Here is a 26,406-nt window from a genome sequence, read left to right as displayed (position 1 = left end):
GGATGCCCTTCCTAACACCAACCACTTTGAGTTGGTGTTTTTTTTGTGTCACTGGCACAGGAGCCAGTCAGGTGACACTGGCATCGACCACATTCACATGATGCTTTTTATGTGCCAACGGCACTGGAGCCAGTCGGGGGGCACTGGCATCAACCACTTTCGGATGGTGCTTATTACGTGCCATCATCACAGGCACCAGTCAAGCAGCACTGGCATCAGCCACAACTACAATTTCTGTATATTCTTTAGTAATTTGAACCATTGTTGGTTCTGTCTATGTTGGAGTATTTCCATGAATGTGTGTATGTAAAAGTTTTATTTTTCTAACACAACATAGCCTTTTAGAAGCACTTATCCTACAGAAATGAACAAGACAAGGTTTAATATACATTATTTACATTCAACAGATATTTGTCCTCATCTTCTTTGTTGTTAACACGTTTCGGATGATATACACTCTTGATATACTTCTTGAGGAAATTTCAAACCTGAGTTCTCATTCCTAAGGTATTTTTCAATGTTATTATTATTATGACTATTATTATTGTTGTTGTTATTGTTCAGGTCACTGCTTGGAATCGAACTCAGAATCTTGGGGTTAGTAGCCCACGCTCTTAACCACTACACCATATGCCCATGGACAATTATGGAGTGAATGAATTTTAGGGTTTACAAATCTAATATTTTCCTATCCTTCCTTAATACCGGTTCCCATATGCTACTCATATCTGCATTCAGTCTGCTTAGGAGGTTGTTGTGTCCTATCATATGTGCTGCTTCTTTTAGTTTTCATATTTTCCAGTGGTGTTCTCCATCTATCATTTTAACTTCATCCAAAAGGGGGAGGTGGTCTCCATTTTTCCATACATGATCAGCTATACCCAGTTTATCAATATCTCCTCATGTCACAGCTTTGCAATGTTCGTCTACCCTTATTTTGAGGGTCTGGCATGTTTCACCTTTGTATAATCTGCCACAGCTGCATGGGATGGAGTACATGCAGTCTTTGGTCATATTCTCTTCTATTGGTGATTTTACTCGAAGGAGATATTTGCGAAGTGTTGCATTACTATTTCCCCAAGACACCTGAAGAAGGCTGGAGGGTATATCAGCTGAAATGTTGTGTTAACAACAAACAAGATGAGGACAAATATCTGTCAAATGTAAATAATGTAAATAATGTACGTAATTCCTCATCTCTTAAATATAGAACTGTAAGGTTTCATATGCTAACTGGGATTGAACTTCTGTCTGGCAATACAGCAAGGTATTTTACTACTAATCTTAAATTATATAAGAAATACTTGTTTTTTTTTCAGGTTTTGGTTATTCTAGACTTTTCCAGAAAAGATTTGAAAATCTGATTACTAATTGGATTCAATCTCAATGTGTGACACCTTGGGTAAAGGTATTCAACCAGGCGAATCAATGCCTTGTGAGTGATTTTGGCAGACAGAGACTGAGCAGAAGTCTCGTGTGTGTGTGTGTGTGTGTGTGTGTGTGTGTGTGTGTGTGTGTGTGTGTGTGTGTGTGTGTGTGTGAGTGAGAGAGAGGGAGAGAGAGAGAGAGAGACACAGACAGACAGTGTGTATGTGTGTGTGTGTGTGTTAATAACATCTAGAAAGAGGTGCTTTTCCACTCAACAAAGTGAAAGGAGTTTTGGCCAGGTGGAACTGATGTCATCAGACGGTATCCAATGTTCATTGGGTGTTTCATCTCTGAACTGTAACACCCTCCCATTGGTAGGTCCGTAGAGATGGCCAAATCACTGCTCCTCATCTCTTCCTAACTTCCAGCTTAACTCCTCTCTCTTGCTTCAAAGCCAACAAGAGGCTCTTTCAGCTGTTTCTCCCACCCTGTGCACAGCCACCCTTTTTCTCCTTTCCTCTCATTCCAATGGTTGTAAGCATCCTCCATACTGACTCAGCAGGGAATCCCCTATGGCCAACCTCAACTGGGAAAAACCATAAATGCCATCCATTTTACCTGCAATCCTGTAGAAGGCTTTCATGCATGCATGCGCATGCATGTGTGTGTGTATGTCTCCGTCCTTCCCTCACTTGATAATCCATGTTGGTTTGTTTATACCAAAAGAGAAGTACTAGACTTTCAAATAAGTTTTATTTGTTCAGCTAAACCCTTGCCCCAGCTTGGGCACAGAACAAGTAAAAGAGAAATACAGAATATGCCATTAATTAATTTCAAATCTGTATTTCTGAGAAGTTATTACAAAAGTATGCACTATTCAGACTATTATTTAACTTCATTTTGTTTTTTGTTTTTTCAATATTTTTATTTCATTTACATGTCATTAATTCAAATGGATGATTAGGAATACAACAACTCATGTAAAAATAAAACTAAAGAGATATTTATCAATGGATACTCATTATTGGTCAGAATATGTAATTCCTAATACTGAAGAAGTAAATAATCTTTGTCTGAGCAGAATCAATAAATCACTTTCTTTTTCCTAACATATGCTGTAACATCTTAAAGATGGTCAGAAAGTGATTGCTTTTGATGTCAGACAGTCGCTAATGATATTCAGATCCATTAACTTCCTAAGATGAAAATCTGTGCTCTGGAGATAGCAGAACAAGCCCCTATCAGGTTCTTAGTATTTGATCTGTTGACAAGGTTAATATCATGGAGTAATATTTTTTTTTTTTACTAAGAAGACCTCACGGGAAGTAACAACAACAACAACACATATGAAGACTTCATAGAATAAGGGACATTTATGCCTTTCCTTATGGCATCAGTGAAGTCAATGAGATTCACTAGGCTACCAATCAATACTAGGCCATGATCTCAGCTCAACATAAAGCTGCTTACTTCTAATCTTAAGACTGATGCCATGTCCACAAAACCTATTTCTCTTTTGGTGATGTGCCCACTTATTTCATTTACATGTCATTAATTCAAATGGAAGATTAGAAACCAAACAACTCTTACAAAAATACAACTAAGCTATATGTAAATTCCAAGAGCTGTAAATGTAAAAAGGTCTACGATTACAAGATTAGGAAAGTTCTCAGCATAGTCTGATTGTTTTCCCATAAGTAAAATAATGATATGATATTCCTTTGTTTTTGTTTACTGTCTTTGAGTAAATCAAACGATTATAGTTTCTTTCCAGAAGTTCTTTGAAATGGCAATGAATTCACTGTTGTTAGGAATAGTTTATGATTACCTTTATATGCTATATGTTAACACATATATTCACATACTAATTGTTGACCATTAATCAGACAAATTAAGATATGCCTTGAGCAGCCTTTATGTGTCAAGATACCATATAAATCATTCTAAAGTATTTGAAGTCTTCTAGCTTATTACCTTTCCTAATAGAATACTCTGGAAGTATTTTAATTACTTCAGTAAGCAGGATTTTTTTTCACTGACTTCATTATCCATGAATGTTCCAGTCACTTTACATTAAACTTCTCGTGGCTGACTGCTATTTACTGCAAGATTTTACCTGTATTTTTTTGTACCAGCTGATATATCTGTAAGTAATCACAGATATATCTAGATGTCCCAGGATAGTTATCATAAGGTAAAAACATATGCCTATTTTCTTTAATATGAACCTGATTTCTTTCCTTTGTATGTTTCAGTTGTTTTATAATCAACCCCTCATGGTCAACAGGTTCTTAGAGTGATTTCATAGGAATCTGTCCCTTTCCTTATCAGCTAAAGAAATAAATAGTGGCAAGAAACATTTAGGTGCCCAGAAAGGTTTTCTTTGTATGTATATTTTTGAAATTGACTCTTTCGGTTTATTTATCAAACCACTTCAGGTCTGTAGTGTCACAAGCTGCATGCTAACCTCACTAGTGCTGGTGGCACAAAAAAAGAAGAAAAAAAAAGCAGCCAGTACACATTGTAAAGGAGTTGGCATTAATAAGGACATTCAGCCATAGACACCATTCCAAAACAGACACTGGAATACAGTGCAGTCCTTGAGCCCATCAGATCCTGGCAAACTGTCCAAACCTTGGGGTATGGAAGTTAAATGATGATGATGATGATGATGATAATGGTCATTTCCACAACAAATTTAGTAGATCATTTTAGTTCTAACCAAATTTGTGTGAACTAAATAACTATAAACTACAATTATCACAGTGATCAGGAAAAATGAGGAACTGATCTCTGAGAAAGTGGTATAAAAATACTGCAACTAGTCAGGTAACACTCCCCTTTCCCGATCACAAAGTGAAAAACATGTTGCCCAGACACAATATCTACTTTTTAATGTAAGGCTACAAATGTGTGAAAACCTACACTTTACATCTTCCCTAACATTTCTGCCTTGTAGTTTAGAAGCTTCTATCAATTTGTGTGCATTGGGATGGATGTTTGTAGACATCGTTGTGTAGATACAGAGTTCACATCATAACCATATGGTTTCGAGATCTCTCCCTCACTTCACAATATCCAGGGCAAATGTCTTCAACTATGTATAGTTCCAGGTTGACAATTGCATTGTGTGTAGAGATAGTAACTGGAAATTGTATGGAAACCTGACATATATATATATATATATATATATATATATATCACCTGTTTTCAAGCAATTCTTCATGGCCAGGTATGTTTACACAGTAATTGCAAACAAATGTCTCCACTTAAATGACAGTGACACTCATTTACAACTGTCAGATGATGTCAAAACAAGGAGACACAAGAACACACACACACACACAGGCCTCTTTCAGTTTCCAGCTACCAAATTCATTTATAAGGCTTGGAGCTATAATAGAAGACACTTACCCAAGATCCTATACAGTGAAAATGAACCCGAAAGCATGAAGTTGGGAAATTAACTCCTTATCTACATACCCATGTTCTGTACCTATACTTATATATGTATTATAGCCTTTGACGCATAAATACATGTGTGTGTGTGTGTGTGTGTGTGTACTTATATGATAATTATAAGCACTGATGTATGTATATTTTCTATCAGTGCACACACACACACACATGTATGTCTGTATTAATTAACTAAGATTGTTCCCTCAGGCCTTTATTGCATCACAATATTTCAAAGGTTTTATCTCCAACCACAATCCCACAGATGCAGAATAAATGGAATATTCTCATCTGATCAATGCATATTTCCAAAGCCATTACATATATATATATATATATATATATATATATATATATATATATATATATGCATATATTTCAACCAGTTTCAGATGAAGGCCATTCTTTATTATCATCCATTATATAAGAGACAAAACAAAGGAAGGCTTGGTGCAACTTACATCAGATGCCATAGTGGAATTCCGATTATCTGCATGAATTACCTCATTAAACGTGGTATTCCTTTTTGTCTCTAAGGCAATCTTGTCACCCTCATCTTCATCATCAAGTGAATCTCCAGTGCTCTGAAAGAGAATTTTTAAAAAAACGAATAATAATAATAATAATGGATTACTAAATAAAAAAATTTATATGCCAAATATAATTATCAAATATTTCATAAAGTGTATAAGCTATTTTTATTTTTTGATAAACATAATTAGAAATTAAAAAAGGCCCATGATTTAAAACATATTACTGTTTGTGTATTATAACCTTAAGCAGGGTATATTAACTCTATGTGAGTTAGTGTGGACATGTAATGCATGAAACATTAAAAATTTTACACTAGAAATAAATATACAAAAAAGAGCTTTATCATTATTATCATTGTTTTAATATCTACTTTTCCAAGCCTACATAGGTCAGGCAAGAATACGTCAGGTAGAGTTTTCTATAGTCAGATGCCCTTCCTGTTACCAACCCGACCACTTGTTTCCAAGCGAGCTTACAATCTCCCAGTCTTTCAAACAGTCCAGATATGATTATGCAGAGAACTGAAAACGAATGACAATATATGAACAAACCTTTTGTTTTACAAAGATTGTGCATCATGTCAAGAAGCCTGGACATGCTTTTGCAGTGAACTGGAAACAAGGACACTCAATAAGGCCATTGTTTGCAACCAGTAAACATACATGAAGACAGGGGAAATAGGAACTCATGTACCCATACATGTATATTAATGGCTTTTTTCTTCAGTTTTCAGTAAATATTGGAGTCAGCTCCAGATATGTTTCAATCTTATTCTCACCTCATCAGTGAAGCATAGTTTTTACCACATTTGCTGAAGTAATGATGAAAGAATCATTACATAAATGTACATGTGTTAATGTGGGGAAAAATTGAATTGTTTAAAAATTAATCCTTTAACATTTAAACCAGTCATATCCCAGCCTATATATTCTACCTGTTTTATGTTCAAACTGGCCAGATCTGGTCTTTCACACCTAACCAACAATGTCATTCTAAAAATAAACAATCACATCATTGAAATCTCAAAGCTATCATTCAAAATAATGTGAATTAAATGAGTATTACATTTGAATAATCTGAATGCTAGAAAGTTATATGCTTCATAGCTGCAAGTTTATTGTCATGAGGTTAAGAATTTTGCTTTAGAACCCTGTGGTTCCAGACTTAATCCCTTGCATGCATTTTGGTCAAATGTCTTTTAGTTTAGCTTATGTCTGTCCAATATCTGTTCTGTGAAATTTGCTAGGCCGAAAATATGCAGAAGCCTGTTGTATATACATATAAGTATATGTGTGTGTATGTGTTGCAACTGTACTTATGTCTGTGATGATGTTCACCAATATAAGCTGATGTGTTGAGTTGCATTCCTTGTTCCTGTACGTTGAAAAACATATCTTAGCCATTCAGTAAATAGAAATCAATAAAGTAAGTACCAGGCTGAAACAAGTATTGGTGTTGATACAATTGACTAAAATCTCTGAAGGTTGTTCCCCAGCATGGCCAGAGTCCAATGACTGAAACTAGTAAAAAATAAAAAATATAAAAAAAAACAATTCAAAAATGTCTTCCATGTAAAAACAACAGATTGGGGTTAGTATTATTAAGATATGTTCAAACTGGCCAGATGTGACCCTTCACACCAACCCTACAACATCACTCTAAAAATAAACTGTTACCTCATCAAAATCTCAAAGCTACAAAATAATGCATGATTAATTCAAAACAATGTGAATAAATAAGCATTACTTTTGACAGAATAATTTTAATGCCAAAGGGTTAATATAAAGAACATTAAAAGCCAAACTGGAACTACATAAGCAGCAAGGGGAAAATGATGTTAACTGTACACATTTCACTTAGCTGAGTACAGGCATTAACAGCCATCTATCACATCACAAGGGGATGAAGGTGCAAAATGTTTGAAATATTAATGAGAAACTGTAAGAGTCAGAGCTAGATGTGATGACAGAATACTGGGTTACCAGACCATGTGTTAATAGTCTGTATCTCATTATCAATGCTGTGTCATTGATGAAAACACTTAACTCTAAATGTCCTAGTCCACTGAGCTGTGAGTAGAAGTGCAGTTTACTTCTGTAAACAAATGGATCACTGTTTCATATGGTCAGCTGGCAGAATTTTTAGCACATTCAGCAAAATACTTAGTGGCAGTTATTCTCATTTCAAATTTTGCTTAGGTCAACTTTGCTTTCATCCTTCCAGGGTCAATCAAATGAAGTACCAGACAAGAATTGGGGTAAATGTAATAGACTTGTTCCTCCCTACTAAAACTACTGGCTTTGTGCCAAAATTTTGAAACATTTATATGGAAACTGTAGTTACTGCTATAAGAGTACTTGTAGTCACTACTCTTTTACTTGTTTCAGTCATTTAACTGTGGCCATGCTGGAGCACCGCCTTTTTAGTCAAGCTAATCGACCCCAGGACTTATTCTTCGTAAGCCTAGTACTTATTCTATCGGTCTCTTTAGCCGAACCGCTAAGTTACGGGGATGTAAACACACTAGCATCGGTTGTCAAGCGATGTTGGAGGGACAAACACAGACACACAAACATATACACACACTCATATATATATATATATATATATTTATATATATATATATATATATATATACATACATACATATATATGACGGGCTTCTTTCAGTTTCCGTCTACCAAATCCACTCACAAGGCTTTGGTCAGCCCGAGGCTATAGTAGAAGACACTTGCCCAAGGTGCCACGCAGTGGGACTGAACCCGGAACCATGTGGTTGGTAAGCAAGCTACTTACCACACAGCCACTCCTACGCCTACATCAACCATGTGACAACAGTCACCATCATATTCATGGTTCATCTGGCAGCTACGTGGTAGCGAAAAGCAAACATGTTATAGCTAGTAACTACGTGAAGGAAATATGTATATGATTAGTTTGCTCTGAATGACAAATATTTAGATTATGATCAAGGTATTAACTCGACAAAGGCTTTCATTTAAATCAGTCAGCACTAATAATCGGTTTCTAATTTATAGTCTTTTTTTTTGCCAACCTCCTATTTCTATTAATTCTGCAGTTAATTTTTGCTAAATTTTACTGTAGCTGAACCTATTATTCATTCTGACCTCAACCCAACTGAGAATGCTTCTAGCCCTATGATCAAAAATTAAGAATTTTAAAGAATTCATGTTTAAATTAAAATTTTGCAACATAATTTTAGGGGAAAAAATATCTAAGTTAAATATAGAAATATATGTAAAAGTTATAATGCAACAAAATTCTTAATTATTTTCCAAATTAGTATAAACATAGTCAGTATATTTCATTAGAGATATCATCATAAAAGGGTTTCTAATGAAAAAATTAATTACTTTATGTAATACCAACAAATTTTTTTAGTGTTTTCAAAATTAATTGAAATGCACAGAGAGCATATTCATATGTTCACATAAAAGTTACAAATTAACCCTTGTTACCATATTTCTGCTGAAATATGGTAACTGCCTTTATTTCAATTGATTTTGAAAATAATAAAGAATTTATTAAAATAATTTTGTGATTATTAACCTGGTGTTTGAAACAAATTAACATGGAATGTTAATAAAAAGCTCTAATTTAGATGACTTTAATCAGAAAGTTTATATCAGACAATCAAGAGTAGGCTCAGGCAGGTTAGTTGTCAAAATTGATCAGAATTTTATTTAAGACTTCAGAGCAATTGTGCAATTTAAAACAATAGCTGACTCAGAAAGGTATGCCATGACATGAAAACAATTAATTAGTTGGTCAGTTGTTAGGTTTGAAGTAGAAAACATCAGCAGACATTTTCTGATAGAGTTCATACATAAGTCTAACAACACCAAGCAAGTTAATCACACACAAGACAATTTGTTCCAGAAAAAAAAACAGTACATATTAAGGTATGTATTATTTCAGATGGTAAACTGAAACTATAGTAAACATTTTCTATACAATACCATTCAATGGAATTTTTTTGTTATTGTATTTCTATATATACAATAGAAAGTTTCTACAAAAAACAAACAAACATTATGTAAACGGTGAAGAGTAGAAAAATATTTAATAAAAGATGATAAAATCATAATTTAAATGTTGTTAAGATATTTTTTTTAAAATTATCCAAATATTAGCAGTTTAAAAATAATTTCTGTATTACAAGAAGAATGACAAACAATATTTGTGTTCAGTTTTAAATTCATGCAAAACTATTGTTTTCTAAGTGTGAAAACTGTCATGAATTTTTTTTTAAATAATTTATTGTGAAGGTTTGAAACGAGCAATTTTGAATGAATAAAAAGATCAGATGATTATATTAATAAAAAAATATAATGTAACAGTAAAACTACTAGAGTAGTTTTAATGTGATTATTATGTTTTTGACGTCATAAGAATTTAGGAACTTTGAGAAGGTGAAATAATTCTTCTTTGGAATGATGAATCTCAAAGCGTATAAAGTTAGTGTGAAAATATTGGGTTAAAAAACCCTTTCTATCAAAAAAGTTGAAGCCTGGATACATGTTTACAAAAGATATAGGTTCTATGTGTAGCTTCAAATTTTTTTATATAAGGAGTTTTTAACCCATTCTTTACACACTAATATCTATAGCTTTATCTTCTTCAAGACTTACCATCCTCAATATATATATATATATATATATATATATAAAACCACCAATTTTAGGTGCAGGTGTGGCAAGAAACTTGCTTCCCAACTGCATGGTTCCAGGTTCAGTCCCACTGTGCAGCACCTTGGGCAAGTGTCTTCTACTACAGCCTTAGGCAGATCAAAGCCCTGTAAGTGGATTTGGTAGATGAAAACTGAAAGAAGCTTGTCATATATGTGTGTGTGTGTGTCCCATCACCACTTGGCAACCAACGTTTGTGTGTGTGTCCCATCACCACTTGGCAACCAACGTTTGTGTGTTTATGTCCCCAGAACTTAATGCTTCAGCAAAAGAGACCAATAGAATAAGTACTAGGCTTTAAAATGAATCCTGGAGTCAATTTCTTCAACTAAAACCTTTCAAGGTGGTGCTCCAGCATAGCCACAATCAAATGACTGAAACAAGTAAAAGAATAAAAGGAATTTAACATCCACTTTCCCATTCTTGCACAGATATGGGATTTACTGAGGCAGATTTTCTACAGCCAGATGCCCTTCTTGTCACCAACCCTCACCTCTTTCCAAACAAGGTATTATTTCCCCATGGCCAGATATGTTTTCAGAGAAAATTGGAATCGTTCCAATAACTACTGTGCAACATGAAAACAAAGGAACCACAAACCCACTCACACACACATACACACACACACAACAAGCTTCTTTCAGTGTCTGCCAACCAAATCTACTATCAAAGCTTTGATTGACCTGGGCTTGAGCAAAACACACTATATATAAACATAAAAGTGTGCGCGTGTGTGTGTGTGTGTGTGTGTGTGTGTGTGTGTGTGTGTGTGTGTGTGTGTGTGTGTGTGTGTGTGTGTGTGTGCGCGCACATGCACGCACATGCACGCATAGTTAAAATCTTCACTTTGCAATCAGGAGATCCCAGGTTTAATCCCACTGTGTGACATCTTAAAAAAAATGTCTTCAAACAGAGTTTCCAGTTGATCTAAGCTTTGTGAGAAAAACAGTACATGGAAACTATGCAGGAGCTTGTCACATGAACTGTACTTGTAATTTAAATGTCTACCTGAGGATAATTTTAAGGGCACATGTATGTGTAGAATACTCAGCTGCTTACAATGCTAATACAACAAACAGGTTGTTCAGTTGAGCAAACAACTGGAATAGTGATTGTTGAAACTGAAGGAAGATGCTTTTACTTATTACAGTATGTTTCTTGAGGCTAAATATATAAACATGTTACAACCATATGTTTAATAAACATATTTTTAACCTCACTGTGGAAAATGACACCTTATTAAACCAGAGAGTCCTTCAGTAGCCAGGTTGAAAGATCAGATAAATTTGTTCTGCTTTCATTTAAGCCTCATTGGTATACACTTACTTTCTCATAGTCAATGAGGAAACTTGATACTCCATACAGAAAATATAAACAAGCTCAGGGCAGATTTCATCATATTTACATATCAGAGTAAAGTTGGCCATGTGCAATAATTAAATGGGACACTGTAACAGCACACTTCAGATTTTATCTTAAATATGACATGTTATTACTGTATTTAATATATATCATCACTATTTTAACACCCACTTTTCCATACTTGCATGGGTTGGACAGAATTTGATGAGTCAAACCTCATCTGTTTTCAAGTAAGGTAATGTTTACCAACAACCAGACATGTTTTTATGGAAAATTGGAAACAAAGAATGCCGCTGTATGACAATGACACACTTTTACAACTCATATATAACATGATGTGAAGACAAGGAGACACCAATTCGCACATGCACACACACACACAGATAAATAGATAGATACACAGCTGGCTTCTTTCAGTTTCTGTGTACCAAATCCACTCACAAGGCTTTGGTCAGCCTAGGGCTATAATAGAACTTGTACAAGGTGCCATACAGTGGGACTAAACCTAGAACCATTTGATTGGAAAGCAAGCTTCTTAACCACGCAAGAATGATAGTAAAAACAGAAACTATAAATACATTAAATTATTCAGTAAATTGTTTTAGCAGTTTATATGACATTATTACCTTCATAACCACTATTGGAAAGTACAATCTTAAAGTTATGCATAAAAAAAAGTAAAACAGTGTGATTTTGTAGACTTCATTTCACCCATATATGTAAACTTGATGTTGAGCATATGCTAATACTTTGCATGTATCACGTCTTCATGTTGTTGTTTTTATCTTGTGCTTGTTCTTGGTTTTTTTTATATTTACTATATATATATATATATATTTATATATATATATATATATATTATTTATATGTAAACTTGCATATTTAATTTGTGCATTGCATTGTTAAGTTACATCATGTCACATTACTAAATAAACAGGCTATCATAAAGTCTGATAAACACATCAACTCTTATCGCATCAACTTGCAGTGCATGGCAGAGTCATCTCTAAGACACACCCTAAATAAAGTAGTATGGAAGACTAGTAGCTGCCCATGCCACAATATATGAAGTTTCAGCTGGGTCCCTAAGTAAATCTTAAAGGGTAATATAGCTTTCTACACATAACTAACACACAACTAAAACCCTCTTATATACTACAAATGCTGTGTCACATAACTCTGATATCTCTCATGGTAATTCCACATCATCATCATCATTTTAATGTCCACTTTTCCATGCTTCCAAGGGTTGGACTGAGATTATTGAGGCAGATTTTCTATGGTTGGATGCCCTTCCTGTTGGCAACTATTATTTGTTTCCAAGAAAGGTAGTATTTCCTCATAGCCAGACAGGTTTTTTCAGAATATTGGAAACAAATGACATTCGTTTATGACAATCACACAATGTCAAGACAAGGAGACACAAACATACACACACACATATACATACATTCATGAGGGCTTCTTTCAAATCCTGTCAACCAATTTTATTCACAGAGCTTTGGTCAGCCTAGGGCTACAGTAGAAAACACCCAAGTTTCCATATACTGAGACTGAACCTGAAACCATGTAGTTAGGAAGTAAACTTCTTAACCACACAGCCACAACTGTACCTACTGCATGTTTCAGGTCATTAAGAATGAAATGTCCGATTTTTTTATGCACCAAGTTTGACAGTTGTGAACTCTATGTTTTATCCTAACAATTCTTTGTTTTTCAACATTGAAGAGTTACATCATCACTTTTCAAAATTCAATTCACGGTGTCTGGTTATATTGTGAGTTTTCTCTTGTAAATTAATTTTTGTGAACCCACGGATAGATCAAAAATTTGTGCTGTTTATGAATATGAGTTCTATTGTGGAAACAATGCATCCTAAACAGCTCGAAACATCAATGAGACGTTTGGCGAAGATGTGTCAAATGAACACACTGTACATCGATGGTTTGAGAAGTTCCTGTCTGGTGACTTTACTCTTGAAAATCAGCCCCAAAGTAGACCCGAGAACAAGGTGGATAATGATGAGCTGGAAACTGTGGTGAAAGCAGATACATCTCAAACTACATGTGAGTTAGCAGAAGCTAATGGTGTCTGTTTGGTGGTCCAATGCTGGTGTCGTCCACTACAGCTTTGTGACACCTAGTAAGTCAATTACACTGGATGTATACATCAACCAATTGGATGAAATGATGAGTGAACTTGCAATTAAACAACCATGATTGGTCAATAGAGACAGGCCAATTCTCTTGCAAAACAATGCTTGATCACATGTTGCACAAAGAATGCTACTCAAGTGACAGGAACTGAGCTTGGAAGTACTCTGTCATCCACCATATTCACCAGACCTTGCAACAACTGATTATCACATTTTCCAGGCATTAGACAACTTTTTGCCAAGAAAAGACTTCAAATCTGAAGATGCAAAAACAGCCTTTCATGATTCCATCACCTCTTGCTCTCCAGAATTCTTCACTGCCAACATAAATAAGCTATTGATAACATGGCAAAATTGTGTTGATAATTTAGGTGCATACTTTGATTAACTGCATTGCTTTGTGTTGAGATAAAGTTAAATAAACTTTCAGTTCAAATTTGGAGATTTCATTCTTAATGACTTGACATATAACATTTTTAAACAGTTTACCTAAGATTAAGTTTCCTCTTTAGATGCCACTCTCCCCACCAATATTTCAGTTTTCATTATTTAGTAATTCTCTACAAAGCTCATGTAGAATCCACATTAAAGTTCTGTTAACATATTTGCAGTTTCATACATAAGTATTCAAGATGACATTCCAAATAAAGCCATCCAACTGACTGGCAAAGATTCTATCACCAACATGCTTCGACCACTTATTCAGACTTATTGTTCCCCAACCCATCTCTTCTTCTTCTTCTTCTACTGCTGCTGCTGCTACTACTACTACTACTACTACTACTACTACTACTACTACTACTGCTCCTCTTGATTAGCTAACAGTGCATCCAGTGCACTTGTTTCTTTTCCTCCCCACACCAATCTATTGTGCCTAACTTCATAGTTCTCACACTAAATTCTTTGCTGAAACTTCACAAAATAGTTAGGCTTTTGAATTTTTGTTGCCAAAATTGTACCTTCACTAAATTTCCTTACAATTTCAGAGGTATTTAGACTGAAGACCAATAACACCAATCCTACCTGCCTGCGGTAAGGAAATTACTAAGATCAACTGTTATGTATAGAGACTACAAGTACTTCATTGGCCTTCATGGGAAAAGGCTTACATCTCTAGAAATGATATTAACACCAATGACCCATGAAGTTGTGTCAAGGCTATGTGTGTGCTTTTAAGGCATCTGAAGAATTTGTGTGTGTGTGTGTTTAGGGGGTGGATTAGATATGTGTGTTAATAAACTTGTCAGTTATCCAGTCTTTACTTGACATAGGAGGTAAAAGTGAATGCAATTTTCATCATTAATTTTATTGCCAATTGAAGCTAAGATTTGGTATATAAAAACCATGGGAGAAAAAGAAGAAACAGATGTAGACCCTGCATGCTAGGAAAGTAATGACTTTGAATAAAAGCTGATAGCAGGTACACTTTAGTCTCAACCAATAGCACCTCTCATATCAGTGGCATAATAAAATGAACTAAGCTCATAATGAAAATGGATTTTGATTGGTAATAGGAAGAGATCCACCTGTAAAAACACAACAGAAATAAATAGAAGGTAAGTTTACTCTATGTATGGGTGTATCAGATGATGAAGAGCTGACAGACTTGTTCAACCCACACTAGCTTACAAAGACAAATATAAAACAATGATGATGATGCACACACACATAGTTCTTTTGTCAGCTGAAGTTACAGGAATGACTCAATAGCCTACAGCTCCTGAGTCACTCTTCATTCCAAATCACTTATTAAACTAATTTACATATTGATATTTCTCTACCATATGTAAATCCAAAACAGACCTACTACACACACTCACACACACACGTGTCTATATATGTGACAAATGAAATCAAAGCCATTAGAAATTGGATAGAATGCATTGCAATATTTATGCCAGCTCTCTGTACTCTACATTCAAAATTCACTGAGGTTACCTTTGCTTTCATCTTTTTCAGTATTATTTGGAGGAGTATAAAAAATTGATAAAATATTTTGTATATTATAGAAGTATTACCAATATATTGACCATAAATTTTAACAACAAAATCATATATGAAATCTCCACAAGGGTCATATGTACTCACCAAAGGTCATATGGACCCCCAGTTGAGAACCACTAAGCTAGATCAAAGGTGGGAGACCCAAGAGTGTTAGTATCATTATCTAATCTGGTGTACACAGTAGAATCAGTATCAAATAATATAACCACCTATTTATCATAATATTTAACCCTTTAGCATTCAGATTACTTTGTCAAGTGTAATATTTATTTATTCATGTCACTTTGAAATTTCAATGGCGTGAGTGTATATTTTTAGAACAATATTCTAAGGTAAATGTGAGAGGCCAGACCTGATCATTTTGAACATAAAACAGGTGAAATATTTTGGCTATGGCTGGTTTAAATGCTAATGGAATGTATACTATCCACAGGCAAGTTACTATGGTATTCACCTTAGGATAACATCTCTTATGGATATGCTGTATTTCAAAACAGAATGTATATCAGAGGCAGACAAAACTCATCCTGGCAGTAACTAGTGAGGACATCAGATGCATTTCAGCCTTTTAGGACCTTGTCAATGATGTCTATTTGTAGCCAGCTACATGCATAGAGGAGATCTGTTGCTTCTAATATAGCAAACAGTGAATAATTCATCCACTGGTATTGCAAACAACTACCCAGCTAAGCACCTAAAACAATTAACAAAAGCATGGTTTCACGCTACAAAGCTAGCCTCCAGTTGTAGTAGTGAGTGTGTGATACATATGAGAGAGAGAGAGAGAGAGGGAGAGAGGGAGGGAGAGAGAGAGGGAGAGAGAGAGAGAGAGAGAGAGAGAGATTTGTAACCATATTTCATGTTTGCATAGATGGCTTAATTTATTTGTTAGACTAACTGCATTTAAGGCTGAGAGCCCTTCCTGTCACAAACCACTCAACTATAGAGTAGGAGTGTAATCTGTATTTTTGTTCAGTCAGGCAGCTTATAATCATGTCATATGATAAAGGAAAGCAGCATGGCACCTTAACCTCACAGTCACTGTTTGATTTTTTTTTTTTTTTTGTAGCTCTGTTCTTCCAATACAACTTTTGTCTATTGGTTTTGAAGTTTGAATAAATTTCAACTCTTTTCAGACATTTGATGATGGATCAAATACCAAGTAGAAAAATAAACAAAAAAGAGTATTTTCCATATTTGCTTCTCTTAGCTTTCGATGAAGGTTTCAAAACTGCAAAGTCATTTCAGACACGTACACAAATGGTTTACATGCTCCAAAGAAGAGGAATTTAACTTCACAAGCTCTCTACATTCTGGCCAACCTGCTCAGTTCATTACTGATCAATTGAACCATCTTCCAAGAGGATCTGTGCCATTGCACTGGCTCGACAGATTGGATGCTGCATATATATATATATATGTGTGTATGTGTGTGTGTGTACACACACATTTATACACATGTAAATACACACATGCATAATATATAAAGGAATGGGAGACAAAAATATATGTAAAAAGAAGCACACATTCACACACGTGCTATTATGACTAGTGTAATATATAACAGGTTGTAGAGTTCCTTCCCAAATGAAGACAGCCAAAGTAGAAAGTGCTACAACTACTACAACCACCATATAACTATCATTACTGCTGCTGCTGCTGCTACAATCTCTGTATTTCATTTATATTTTATTGACTGTGTCAACATCATTGACTCTTGACAGAAATTAATATAATAGTGCTCATTAATAATTAATTAACATCAGTCTATATTTCACTGAAGCTGTTATAACCTGCAGCTTATAACTGATATAAACTCACAAACAAGTCTGTACGGACACTCAAACTGTTAGAACTAGCAGCCAAATCTCCCTCAAATCACATTCCATTGCTTTAAAAAAAAAATAGAACTTTGAACGATCTTGGATACATTGTCTAAACCTGAGATGAGATTGTCATGGGTGGTACCCTTAGAAAAGAGGTTTGTTTGATCAAACAAACCAAAAACAGAGCCTCTGCAAAGCCACTCAACCAGCTAGAAATAGCTGCTAAATCTCTGACTCACACTGTCTTAATAAAAGGGAAGGACACATTAGATAATATACTCACAGATAATCATAAAATGACTGGGTAGTCTACTCAATGAAGGTTTGGCCAGAAGTTAAAAACAACAATAAGAACAAGAGATGGACAGAAACTGAAAGAGTCTGCAGGACCAATAACCCCCACCAAAGAACTGAATCAGCTACAATATGGGATTGTGTCTTAAAACCTCAATCCTTGAGAACCCAGTGATTATAATATTGATTCTTTGCATTGGCATGTAGCCACAAATTTGTAAGGAATAGCGTAACAAATTGAATCAATTCCAGTACATTGATTGAACTCAGGATTGTCATCTATAACCAGATCTGAATCATCATCATTATCATCATTTAATGTCAACTTTTCCATGCTCACAAGGATTGGTCAGATGGAATTTGTTGAGGTAGATTTTCTATGGTCAGATGCTCTTCCTGTTGCTAACCCTCACTTGTTTACAAGTAACATTTTCCCTATGGTCAAACAATATATTTTTCACAGAAGACCAGAACTGAACCTTGTTTGTATTATGATGATGATGCTCATTTACAATTATCATGTGATGTTGAGACAAGGGTACACAATTATGATGATGCTGATCACACACACACACACACACAACAGGTTTCTTTCAGTTTCTGTCTACCAAGTCCTTTCACAAGGCTTTGAACGATTCAATGCTATAATGGAAGACACTTGCCCAAGTTGATGTGCAGTGGGATTGAACTCAAGACTACATGGTTGGGAAGCAAACTTCTTAATCACACAGCCATGCCTATGCCTGTAGAATGTAAAAAATTAAACTAAATACTATAAGACATTTATCTTGTTTGACTCTACCATTTCTACCATCCATTGCTGCCTAAAAGCACCAATGAAGCCACTGAGGAGAGTCACGCCATATAAACATGCTATCATTTATACCACAGTTTCCATAGCATTTTGTCTAATACTTTAACTGCTTCAATCAACCTACCACTCTCTAGGTAGTGTTTATAACACAGATATAAGCAGCAGTTGTTGCTGACTATCACTACCACTCATACTTGGATGGATAAAGATACTAACATTTAAACCAATATTGATTTTCTTTTTACCAAGTGCAAGGTTAGTTCTAGAAAGGGGAAGCTATAGCTGATTGACTCATCTTGTATATTACTGATCCTTATTTTATTGATAACCCCCACCATAGCTGGATTTGAACTTAGAAGATAGAGTAATAAAGATATCATAAAGGATTAACTTCAGTATTACAAACTGTTTAATCAATTTCTGCCAGCTCATATTCTCTGAATTGATTTTAAAAAAAAAAAAAATTGCTTCACATCCATTTTTTTTTTTAATGTTTATATGGATAGAGCATATTTTTATTGGAGCAAATGCATGTTCACATTTTTTAAGCCCTCTTGATGTCTGATACTAAAACCCATACTATGAAAAGAAGCTTTATACAGCAGACTATTAATAATATGCTACAATTAGAACAATCTGGAAGCTGCAATTAGAATAATCTCTATGGATAGCATACAAACTTTCAAAAGCCAACTGTGCAAATACAATGGTTGTTTTAAAATGTATTCTTATATACAATTTATCTTTATAGTGTGTTACATAATTTTCTTTGAAACTCTACACAACCAGATGATTTATCCTAGACATTCACTGACATATAAAGTCTAGAAACAAACAAGACTCAGCTATGTTGAAACCATAATCTTTCAGTTGTTAGACTTACATGAAACCAGACAAAACAGACTTCTACTTACCCCAGACTAACCAAACCCTTGTGAGTGGATTCAGTTGATGGAAACTGAAAGAAGCTAATTGTGTATATGTGTGTGTGTGTGTGTGTGTGTGTGTGTGTGTGTGTATGAGCATGGATGTGAGTGTATCTGTCTGTCTTGGCATCATATGATAGTTGTAACTGTTACTGTCATACAAGTGGTGTCCATTTCCAATCTCTTAGGAAAACATATCTGATGGGAAAATATTTACTTTACTTGGAAACAGGAAACAGTTCAAACAAGAAGGGCATCAAGTTGTAGAAAATTTACCTCAACGAATATGTTACCAACAGTGACATGCTTGAACAGGTAGAAGCTGCTAGCATGAAGACCAAGCTGATAAAGTTACAAGTGCACAAGGTAGGACACATTTTCAGGATAGAAGATCATTGCCTACCTGAGACTGTGCTGTATGGCAAACTCTCTACTGGCCACTATGACAGAGGAGTACCAAAGAAATAGTATATGAACATTCTAAAGAAATCTCTTAAGTGTTTGTCACATTGATCCTTGATATGGTCTATCCCTATTGATCTCATCAACCAACAGTGAGCCTGCAAAGTCAATGTTGATGTCCTGCCTCTATCCTAAATCTTCATTCATGATCATAACTTTCAACACAGACATCAATAAATAATAACTATTGTCTAAGGCCTGAAATATGATTGAAAAGGAATAGTTGATTATATCAACTCCAGTACATGACTGGTTCCTTACTTTATCCCCCGAGGGATGAAAAGCAAAGTTGACCTCAGAATGTAAAGAGCTGGAACAAATACTGGAAAGTATTTTTCCAGTGCTCTAACAATTCTGCCAACTCACCTTCAACAAACAATAATAAAATTTATAAATACACTTCCATCTTTTCTATTGAATATTTTTAGATATTTTGAAAGATGAAGTAGACAACAGTAAAGAAAGGAACAGCTGTTAAAAGGTAATGAGGGAGTAGCAGGGAAGTGGTTGGGAATCATGTAGCAGATTATTTGGGACTCAGCGTAGGATAAGACGGAAATTGAAAAAGACACCGAGATCCACTAGCTTTAAAATGTGAATACTACTGCTGCTGCTGCTGCTGCTGATGATGATGATGATGATGATGATGATAATGATGATGAAGTTGTTTAGTCCCATTGAGCCTTGACAGCAGATCTCTGATCAAAGATGTTTCATGGGAATGATAATGATGTATTCCAAATCAGTTCTGATAGAGGAGACCTATGATCAAAAGCATTCATGTTGAAGTCATCCTAACATTTTTAACATATAGTATACTTTGAATAACATTATCTAAGATGGTGGGTGTAATTTGAAAGAGATTTAGCTGCTATTTTTAGCAGGCTGAATGACCACATAAAGGTTTGCTTAACCCTTTAGCATTTAAACCAGCCATGTCCAGCCAAAATATTCTACCTGTTTTATGTTCAAATTAGCTAGATTCTGGCCTCTCATACCTATACTCTAATGTTATTCCAAAAATAAACAATCGCATCATCAAAATCTCAGAGCAAGGAGGTAATGCAGGATTAATTTAAAACAAAATAAATGTAGGAGTGGCTGTGTGGCAAGTAGCTTGCTTACCAACCACATCGTTCTGGGTTCAGTCCCACTGCGTGGCACCATGGGCAAGTGTCTTCTACTATAGCCTCGGGCCGACTAAAGCCTTGTGAGTGGATTTGGTAGACAGAAACTGAAAGAAGCCCATTATATATATATATATATATATATATATATATATATATATATATATATATATATATGTATATGTATATATATATATGTATATGTGTATATATATATGTATATGTGTATATATATATATATATGTATATGTGTATATATATATATATGTATATGTGTATATATATATGTATATGTGTATGTATATATATATATGTATATGTATATATATATATGTATATGTATATATATATATATATGTATATGTATATATATATATATATATATGATGATGATGTATATATATGATGATGATGTATATGTGTATATATATATATATATATATATGTATGTGTATGTATATATATATATATATATATATATATGTATATGTGTATATATATATATATATATATATATATGTGTATGTATATATATATATATATATATGTATATGTGTATATATATATATATATATATGTATATGTGTATATATATATGTGTGTGTGTGTGTGTGTGTGTGTGTGTGTGTGTGTGTGTGTGTGTGTGTGTGTGTCTGTGTCCCCTCAACCTCGCTTGACAACCGATGCTGGTGTGTTTACATTCCCGTAACTTAGCGGTTCAGCAAAAGGGTCCAATAGAATAAGTACTAGGCTAACAAAGAATAAGTTCTGGAGCCGATTTGCTCGACTGAAGGCGGTGCTCCAGCATGGCCACATTAAAATGACTGAAACAAGCAAAAGAATATATAAGCATTACATTTGACAAAATATTGTGAATGCTAAGGGGTTAATGACCTATATCTAGCAGGTGCCACAATCATCGTCATCCTGTATCTATGTTTCTATGTAGGAGGATGGGGCTGATTATGTATGCTTGAAGTATATAGGAAACCCTTACTATGGAAACCTTTATTATTCCAGATACAAGTTCCATATATAATCCAGGAAGTCTGATTACAGTTACTTTGCACTGCCTAATGATTTCAACAGTCACTAGTATTTATTTTTCAGCTTACAGAATAGCTAGATAAAATATAAGATAACAATTAGAAGTTAAAGTTGCCTCACTTGAAATAAGTAAAATGGCATTCAAAATTAAATACAGTAAAAATAACAAATACATGTAAGACAATCAATTCAACAGGCTTGATAATTCTGTGAAGACAGAAACTTAAGGAAGACTAACTCAGTCTATAGTACACTAGCCATGTTCACCTACTGAGTCAATACTTTTAATATCAAAGCCGCAAGACTGCCTCTAGTTGTTTTCATACAAATAGTCATCATTATCAGTTTAACATCTACTTCTCCATTCTTGCAGAGGTCAGATGGAATTAGTTGAGGCAGAGTTTCTACAGCTGGATACTCTTCCTGTCAACAGTCCTCACCTGTTTCCAAGCAGGGTAATATTTCCCCATGGCCAGACAGGTTTTCAATGGAAGACTGGAAACAAACAAAATTGCTTGCATGATTGTTTGCAACCATCATGTAATGTGAAGAAAAGGTATATACAAGCACTAAGACATTACAAATTTTTATAAATGAATAATATCATATTCATTTAACGTCTGTTTTCTATACTGCCATGGGTTGGATGATTTGACATGGAGCTGGCCAGCCAGGGAGCTGTCCAGGCACCAATTGTCAGTTGTGGCATGGTTTCTACAGCTGGATGCCTTTCCTAATGCCAACCACTTCACAGAGAGTGCTGGGTGCTTTTACATGCCACCAGCACAATTATAATTACATAATTGAAATACTGGCTGCAAATTTTGATACAAGGCTAGCAATTTTGACTACATCGACCCCAGTGTTCAACTGGTATTTATTTTATCGATCCCAAAAGGCAAAGTCAACCTCAGCAGAATTTGAATTCAGAATGTAAAGATGGATGAAATACTGCTAAGTGTTTTGCCAAGCCTGCTTATGAATGTCAGGTTACCACCTTAAATAATTCAAATATTAAAGCTTATGGTAAACCTAATGAGATGACATAGCAGGAAGATGGTTGGTTGAATAGGTAATGTAACCTTAGTGATTTAATATACAAAACATGATTTATAGGTCAAGAGTTCAAATCTGCAACTAGTGTTTTGTTATTTTATAAACAGGATGGATGTATAAAAGATAATGTTATATGGTCCTAGTTAATCTAGCTGCAGGGATTAGCAATGTAAATGACAAACAATATCCTAATCAGCCATCTTTGACTTAATAAAATAAAGACAGACAGGCAGAGAGAAATGGAGATGGCAGAGAGGAAAGAAAAACAGAGAAAGAGAAAGAGGAAAAGGGAAAAAGGAAAGTGAGAAGAGAGAGAGATACGATACTAATCAGGCTACTAAGAACAATGAAGTGTCTTCCCTAAACATACAGTGTAACATGTCCAACTAAATGCAACCTTCCAATTTATAGGACAAATTATACAATGTAATCCATCGGAAGGACAGAGCTGAAAATGAATATGTAAAAGGTTATGGTGAGGTAGAGAGAGTACTCAGTCACAATATGAAAGAATATTGAAGAAATATTTCGTTTTTGTATTTGATTTGCAAGATTCTTGATGTGAGCCCATGTGTTGAAATGTATTTTATTATATCTTGGGAGGGTCATTATGCCATTAATAAACACAAACACTGGTTCTATTTCACTTACCTTTTACCTTTTATCTTTTACTTGTTTCAGTCATTTGACTATGGCCATGCTGGGGTTCTACCTTTGAAGAGTCTTAGTCAAATAAATTTACTCCAAGACATTGTTTTAAGCCTAGAACTTATTCTATTGGTTTCTTTCCTGAACCACTAAGTTACAGAGATTTAAACACACCAATATTGCTTGCCAAGTGGTGGTGGGGGACAAGCACAGACACAAAGATACACACACACACATAGATATACACATACATATATATAATGGGCTTCTTTCAGTTTCCGTCTACAAAATCTACTCACAAGGCTTTAGTTGGCCTGAGGCTATAGTAGAAGACACTTGTCCAAGGTTCTACGCAGTGGGACTGAACCCAGAACCATGTGGTTATGAAGCAAGCTTCTTACTACACAGCCATGCCTGTGCCTTCTTTATTTTTATTTATCAGTTTGTTAAGTATTTAACCAATTAACTAATTGATTGTGTGATCAATTGCTTAGTCAATCATTATCAACTAACTGATTAGTTAAATAGTTAACCTATTAACAAATGAATAAGTGAAATAGAACCAGTGTGTGTATGTATTTATTAATGGCATAATGACCCAAGACAACAAAAAATTGGTCAAATGTTACTGTCAAAACCTCAGTAAAATATAAGCATAACAGATCAGACATAATGTTCCAAGATGAAGAAGAGAAATTGCGCACAGTAGTGGAAATGAGTTGTATTAGATGATGTTAAAGATAAGTACAAAAAAAAAAATCTAAGCTGAACTAAGGAGAAATCTGCTGATACTCTGTCAGAATTATAGCTTTAGATTTATAGCTGTGAATATTGAGACATTTGAATATCTAACTAACAGCCATGATGTGAAATCTTGAGAATCTAGGCGTCACAAAACTAGAAGCAGATTGCTAATTAGGAAATCACATTGCAATCCATTAACTGAACTGTGAAAATATGTAAAACATTCCAGAAGTTTCACATGTAATGTGTGTGTGTGTGTGTGTGTATACACACGCACACATATACACCATAGAAAGAATGTATATGTACACATACATAAGTCAAACCATACATATCTACACATGCAATGGCATTGATGCTTACACATATACATATGTGTGAGCAGATACATACATGATGATTGAAGTTCACTAACAATTCTTATTGGCCACCTAAGATATTTAATCAAGAACACACTCAGAGGATCAACTCAATATTACAAGATGGACATGCAAGTGTGAGTAACAAGCAAATTGTATTGTTGGCACTCCGTCGCTTACGACGTCGAGGGTTCCAGTTGATCCGATCAACGGAACATCCTGCTCATGAATTTAACGTGCAAGTGGCTGAGCACTCCACAGACACGTGTACCCTTAACGTAGTTCTCGGGGATATTCAGCATGACACAGTGTGACAAGGCTGACCCTTTGAATTACAGGTACAACAGAAACAGGAAGTAAGAATGAGAGAAAGTTGTGGTGAAAGAGTACAGCAGGGTTCGCCACCATCCCCTGCCGGAGCTTCATGGAGCTTTAGGTGTTTTCGCTCAATAAAGACTCACAACGCCCGGTCTGGGAATCGAAATCGCGATTCTATGACCGCGAGTCTGCTGCCCTAACCACTGGGCCATTGCGCCTCCACATACAAGCAAATGGAAGTGCATTATGCACTGTAAACCATTAATGTGCCACCAATTGCACAAAGCAAACATGCTCATGCATAAAGAGTTATGCAGTCCAAATGTGCCTGCTCCAGTGAATAGGACCAGGAGTGTGAAAGAACAACCCAAGTGGACAAACTAATACCTAAGTTCACAATCAACAACTGTACTGATTGTTATAATCAAAACTAGCTCAGATATACCAGTCTATAATATAATAATGATAATTCCTCATCTCAGAAATTCAGATATTAGTTATAAAAAATGCATGTTTTGAAAATAGAATAGAATGATAAATGATTTGCTGGTAGCAACATATTTCTTCGAATTCTTTGAATATTTTCTTTCTTCTATTTTGGAAAGGGAAATCTTTCCTGAAATACTCTAGAATCATTGAACAGCCTAAGTAAGGTAATACAATATCTTTTCTCTTTGTTTTCCTTTATTGACATCAACTTACATATTTCTTTTAACTCCTCACCTATATTGCTCAAAAGCTTTTTCAAGTATTTATCTCATTTACACATTTTGCAATGCTTCAAGCAAATAATATTCTTTTAGATATTTTAGTATTATTTTATATATTTATATCTTTTGGAGCATAATGAAAATTTTAATTTTCCAAAAGATATTCATGATCTCTGAATTCTATTTGCAAATTATCAAGATCTGTAATTGTTCAACAAACCACCAAGATATATAAAGGTTGGGTTATTTTTCAAACTTTTACCATATACTGTTATTTTAAGATTTATTTGAGATTTTCATGACAGGGCTGATAAAGAACGACAGCTTTATCAAGATTTATGACAAGGTCTAATATGTCACATGCCAATAAAATTTTATCCACAAGAGTTTGGAGATTGTTTTCATTGTCTGTGATAATATTAGTCACTGGTCTCTTATCAGAGACACAAAAGTGTGAAATTTAGAATTAAACCCTCTGGAATTGAAT

At 34.7% G+C, this 26,406-nt stretch overlaps 1 protein-coding gene across 7 annotated transcripts in view; it reads right to left on the bottom strand.

The window, feature by feature from the left end:
- The window catches only part of LOC106869829 (uncharacterized), a 140,333-nt gene that overhangs the window by 43,958 nt on the left and 69,969 nt on the right, over positions 1-26,406 (bottom strand). For 2 of the 7 annotated variants that reach the window (XM_014915725.3, XM_014915742.3), the window contains exons 2-3: positions 6,792-6,878; positions 5,286-5,408 (exon numbers count right to left, since the gene is read on the bottom strand). In XM_014915725.3, the coding sequence (XP_014771211.2) occupies positions 5,286-5,408; positions 6,792-6,878 (210 nt within the window). The remainder of the gene's footprint in view (positions 1-5,285; positions 5,409-6,791; positions 6,879-26,406) is intronic. The other 5 variants (XM_014915752.3, XM_089346579.1, XM_089346580.1 and 2 more) reach the window with 3 other exon arrangements.

This window comes from Octopus bimaculoides, chromosome 2 (genome assembly GCF_046866305.1).
Source record: "Octopus bimaculoides isolate indiv1 chromosome 2, ASM4686630v1, whole genome shotgun sequence".
In the NCBI taxonomy this organism is placed as follows: domain Eukaryota; kingdom Metazoa; phylum Mollusca; class Cephalopoda; order Octopoda; family Octopodidae; genus Octopus; species Octopus bimaculoides.
The sequence above is the reverse complement of the archived record's forward strand: the minus strand, read 5'-3'. Positions and strand labels throughout refer to the sequence as shown.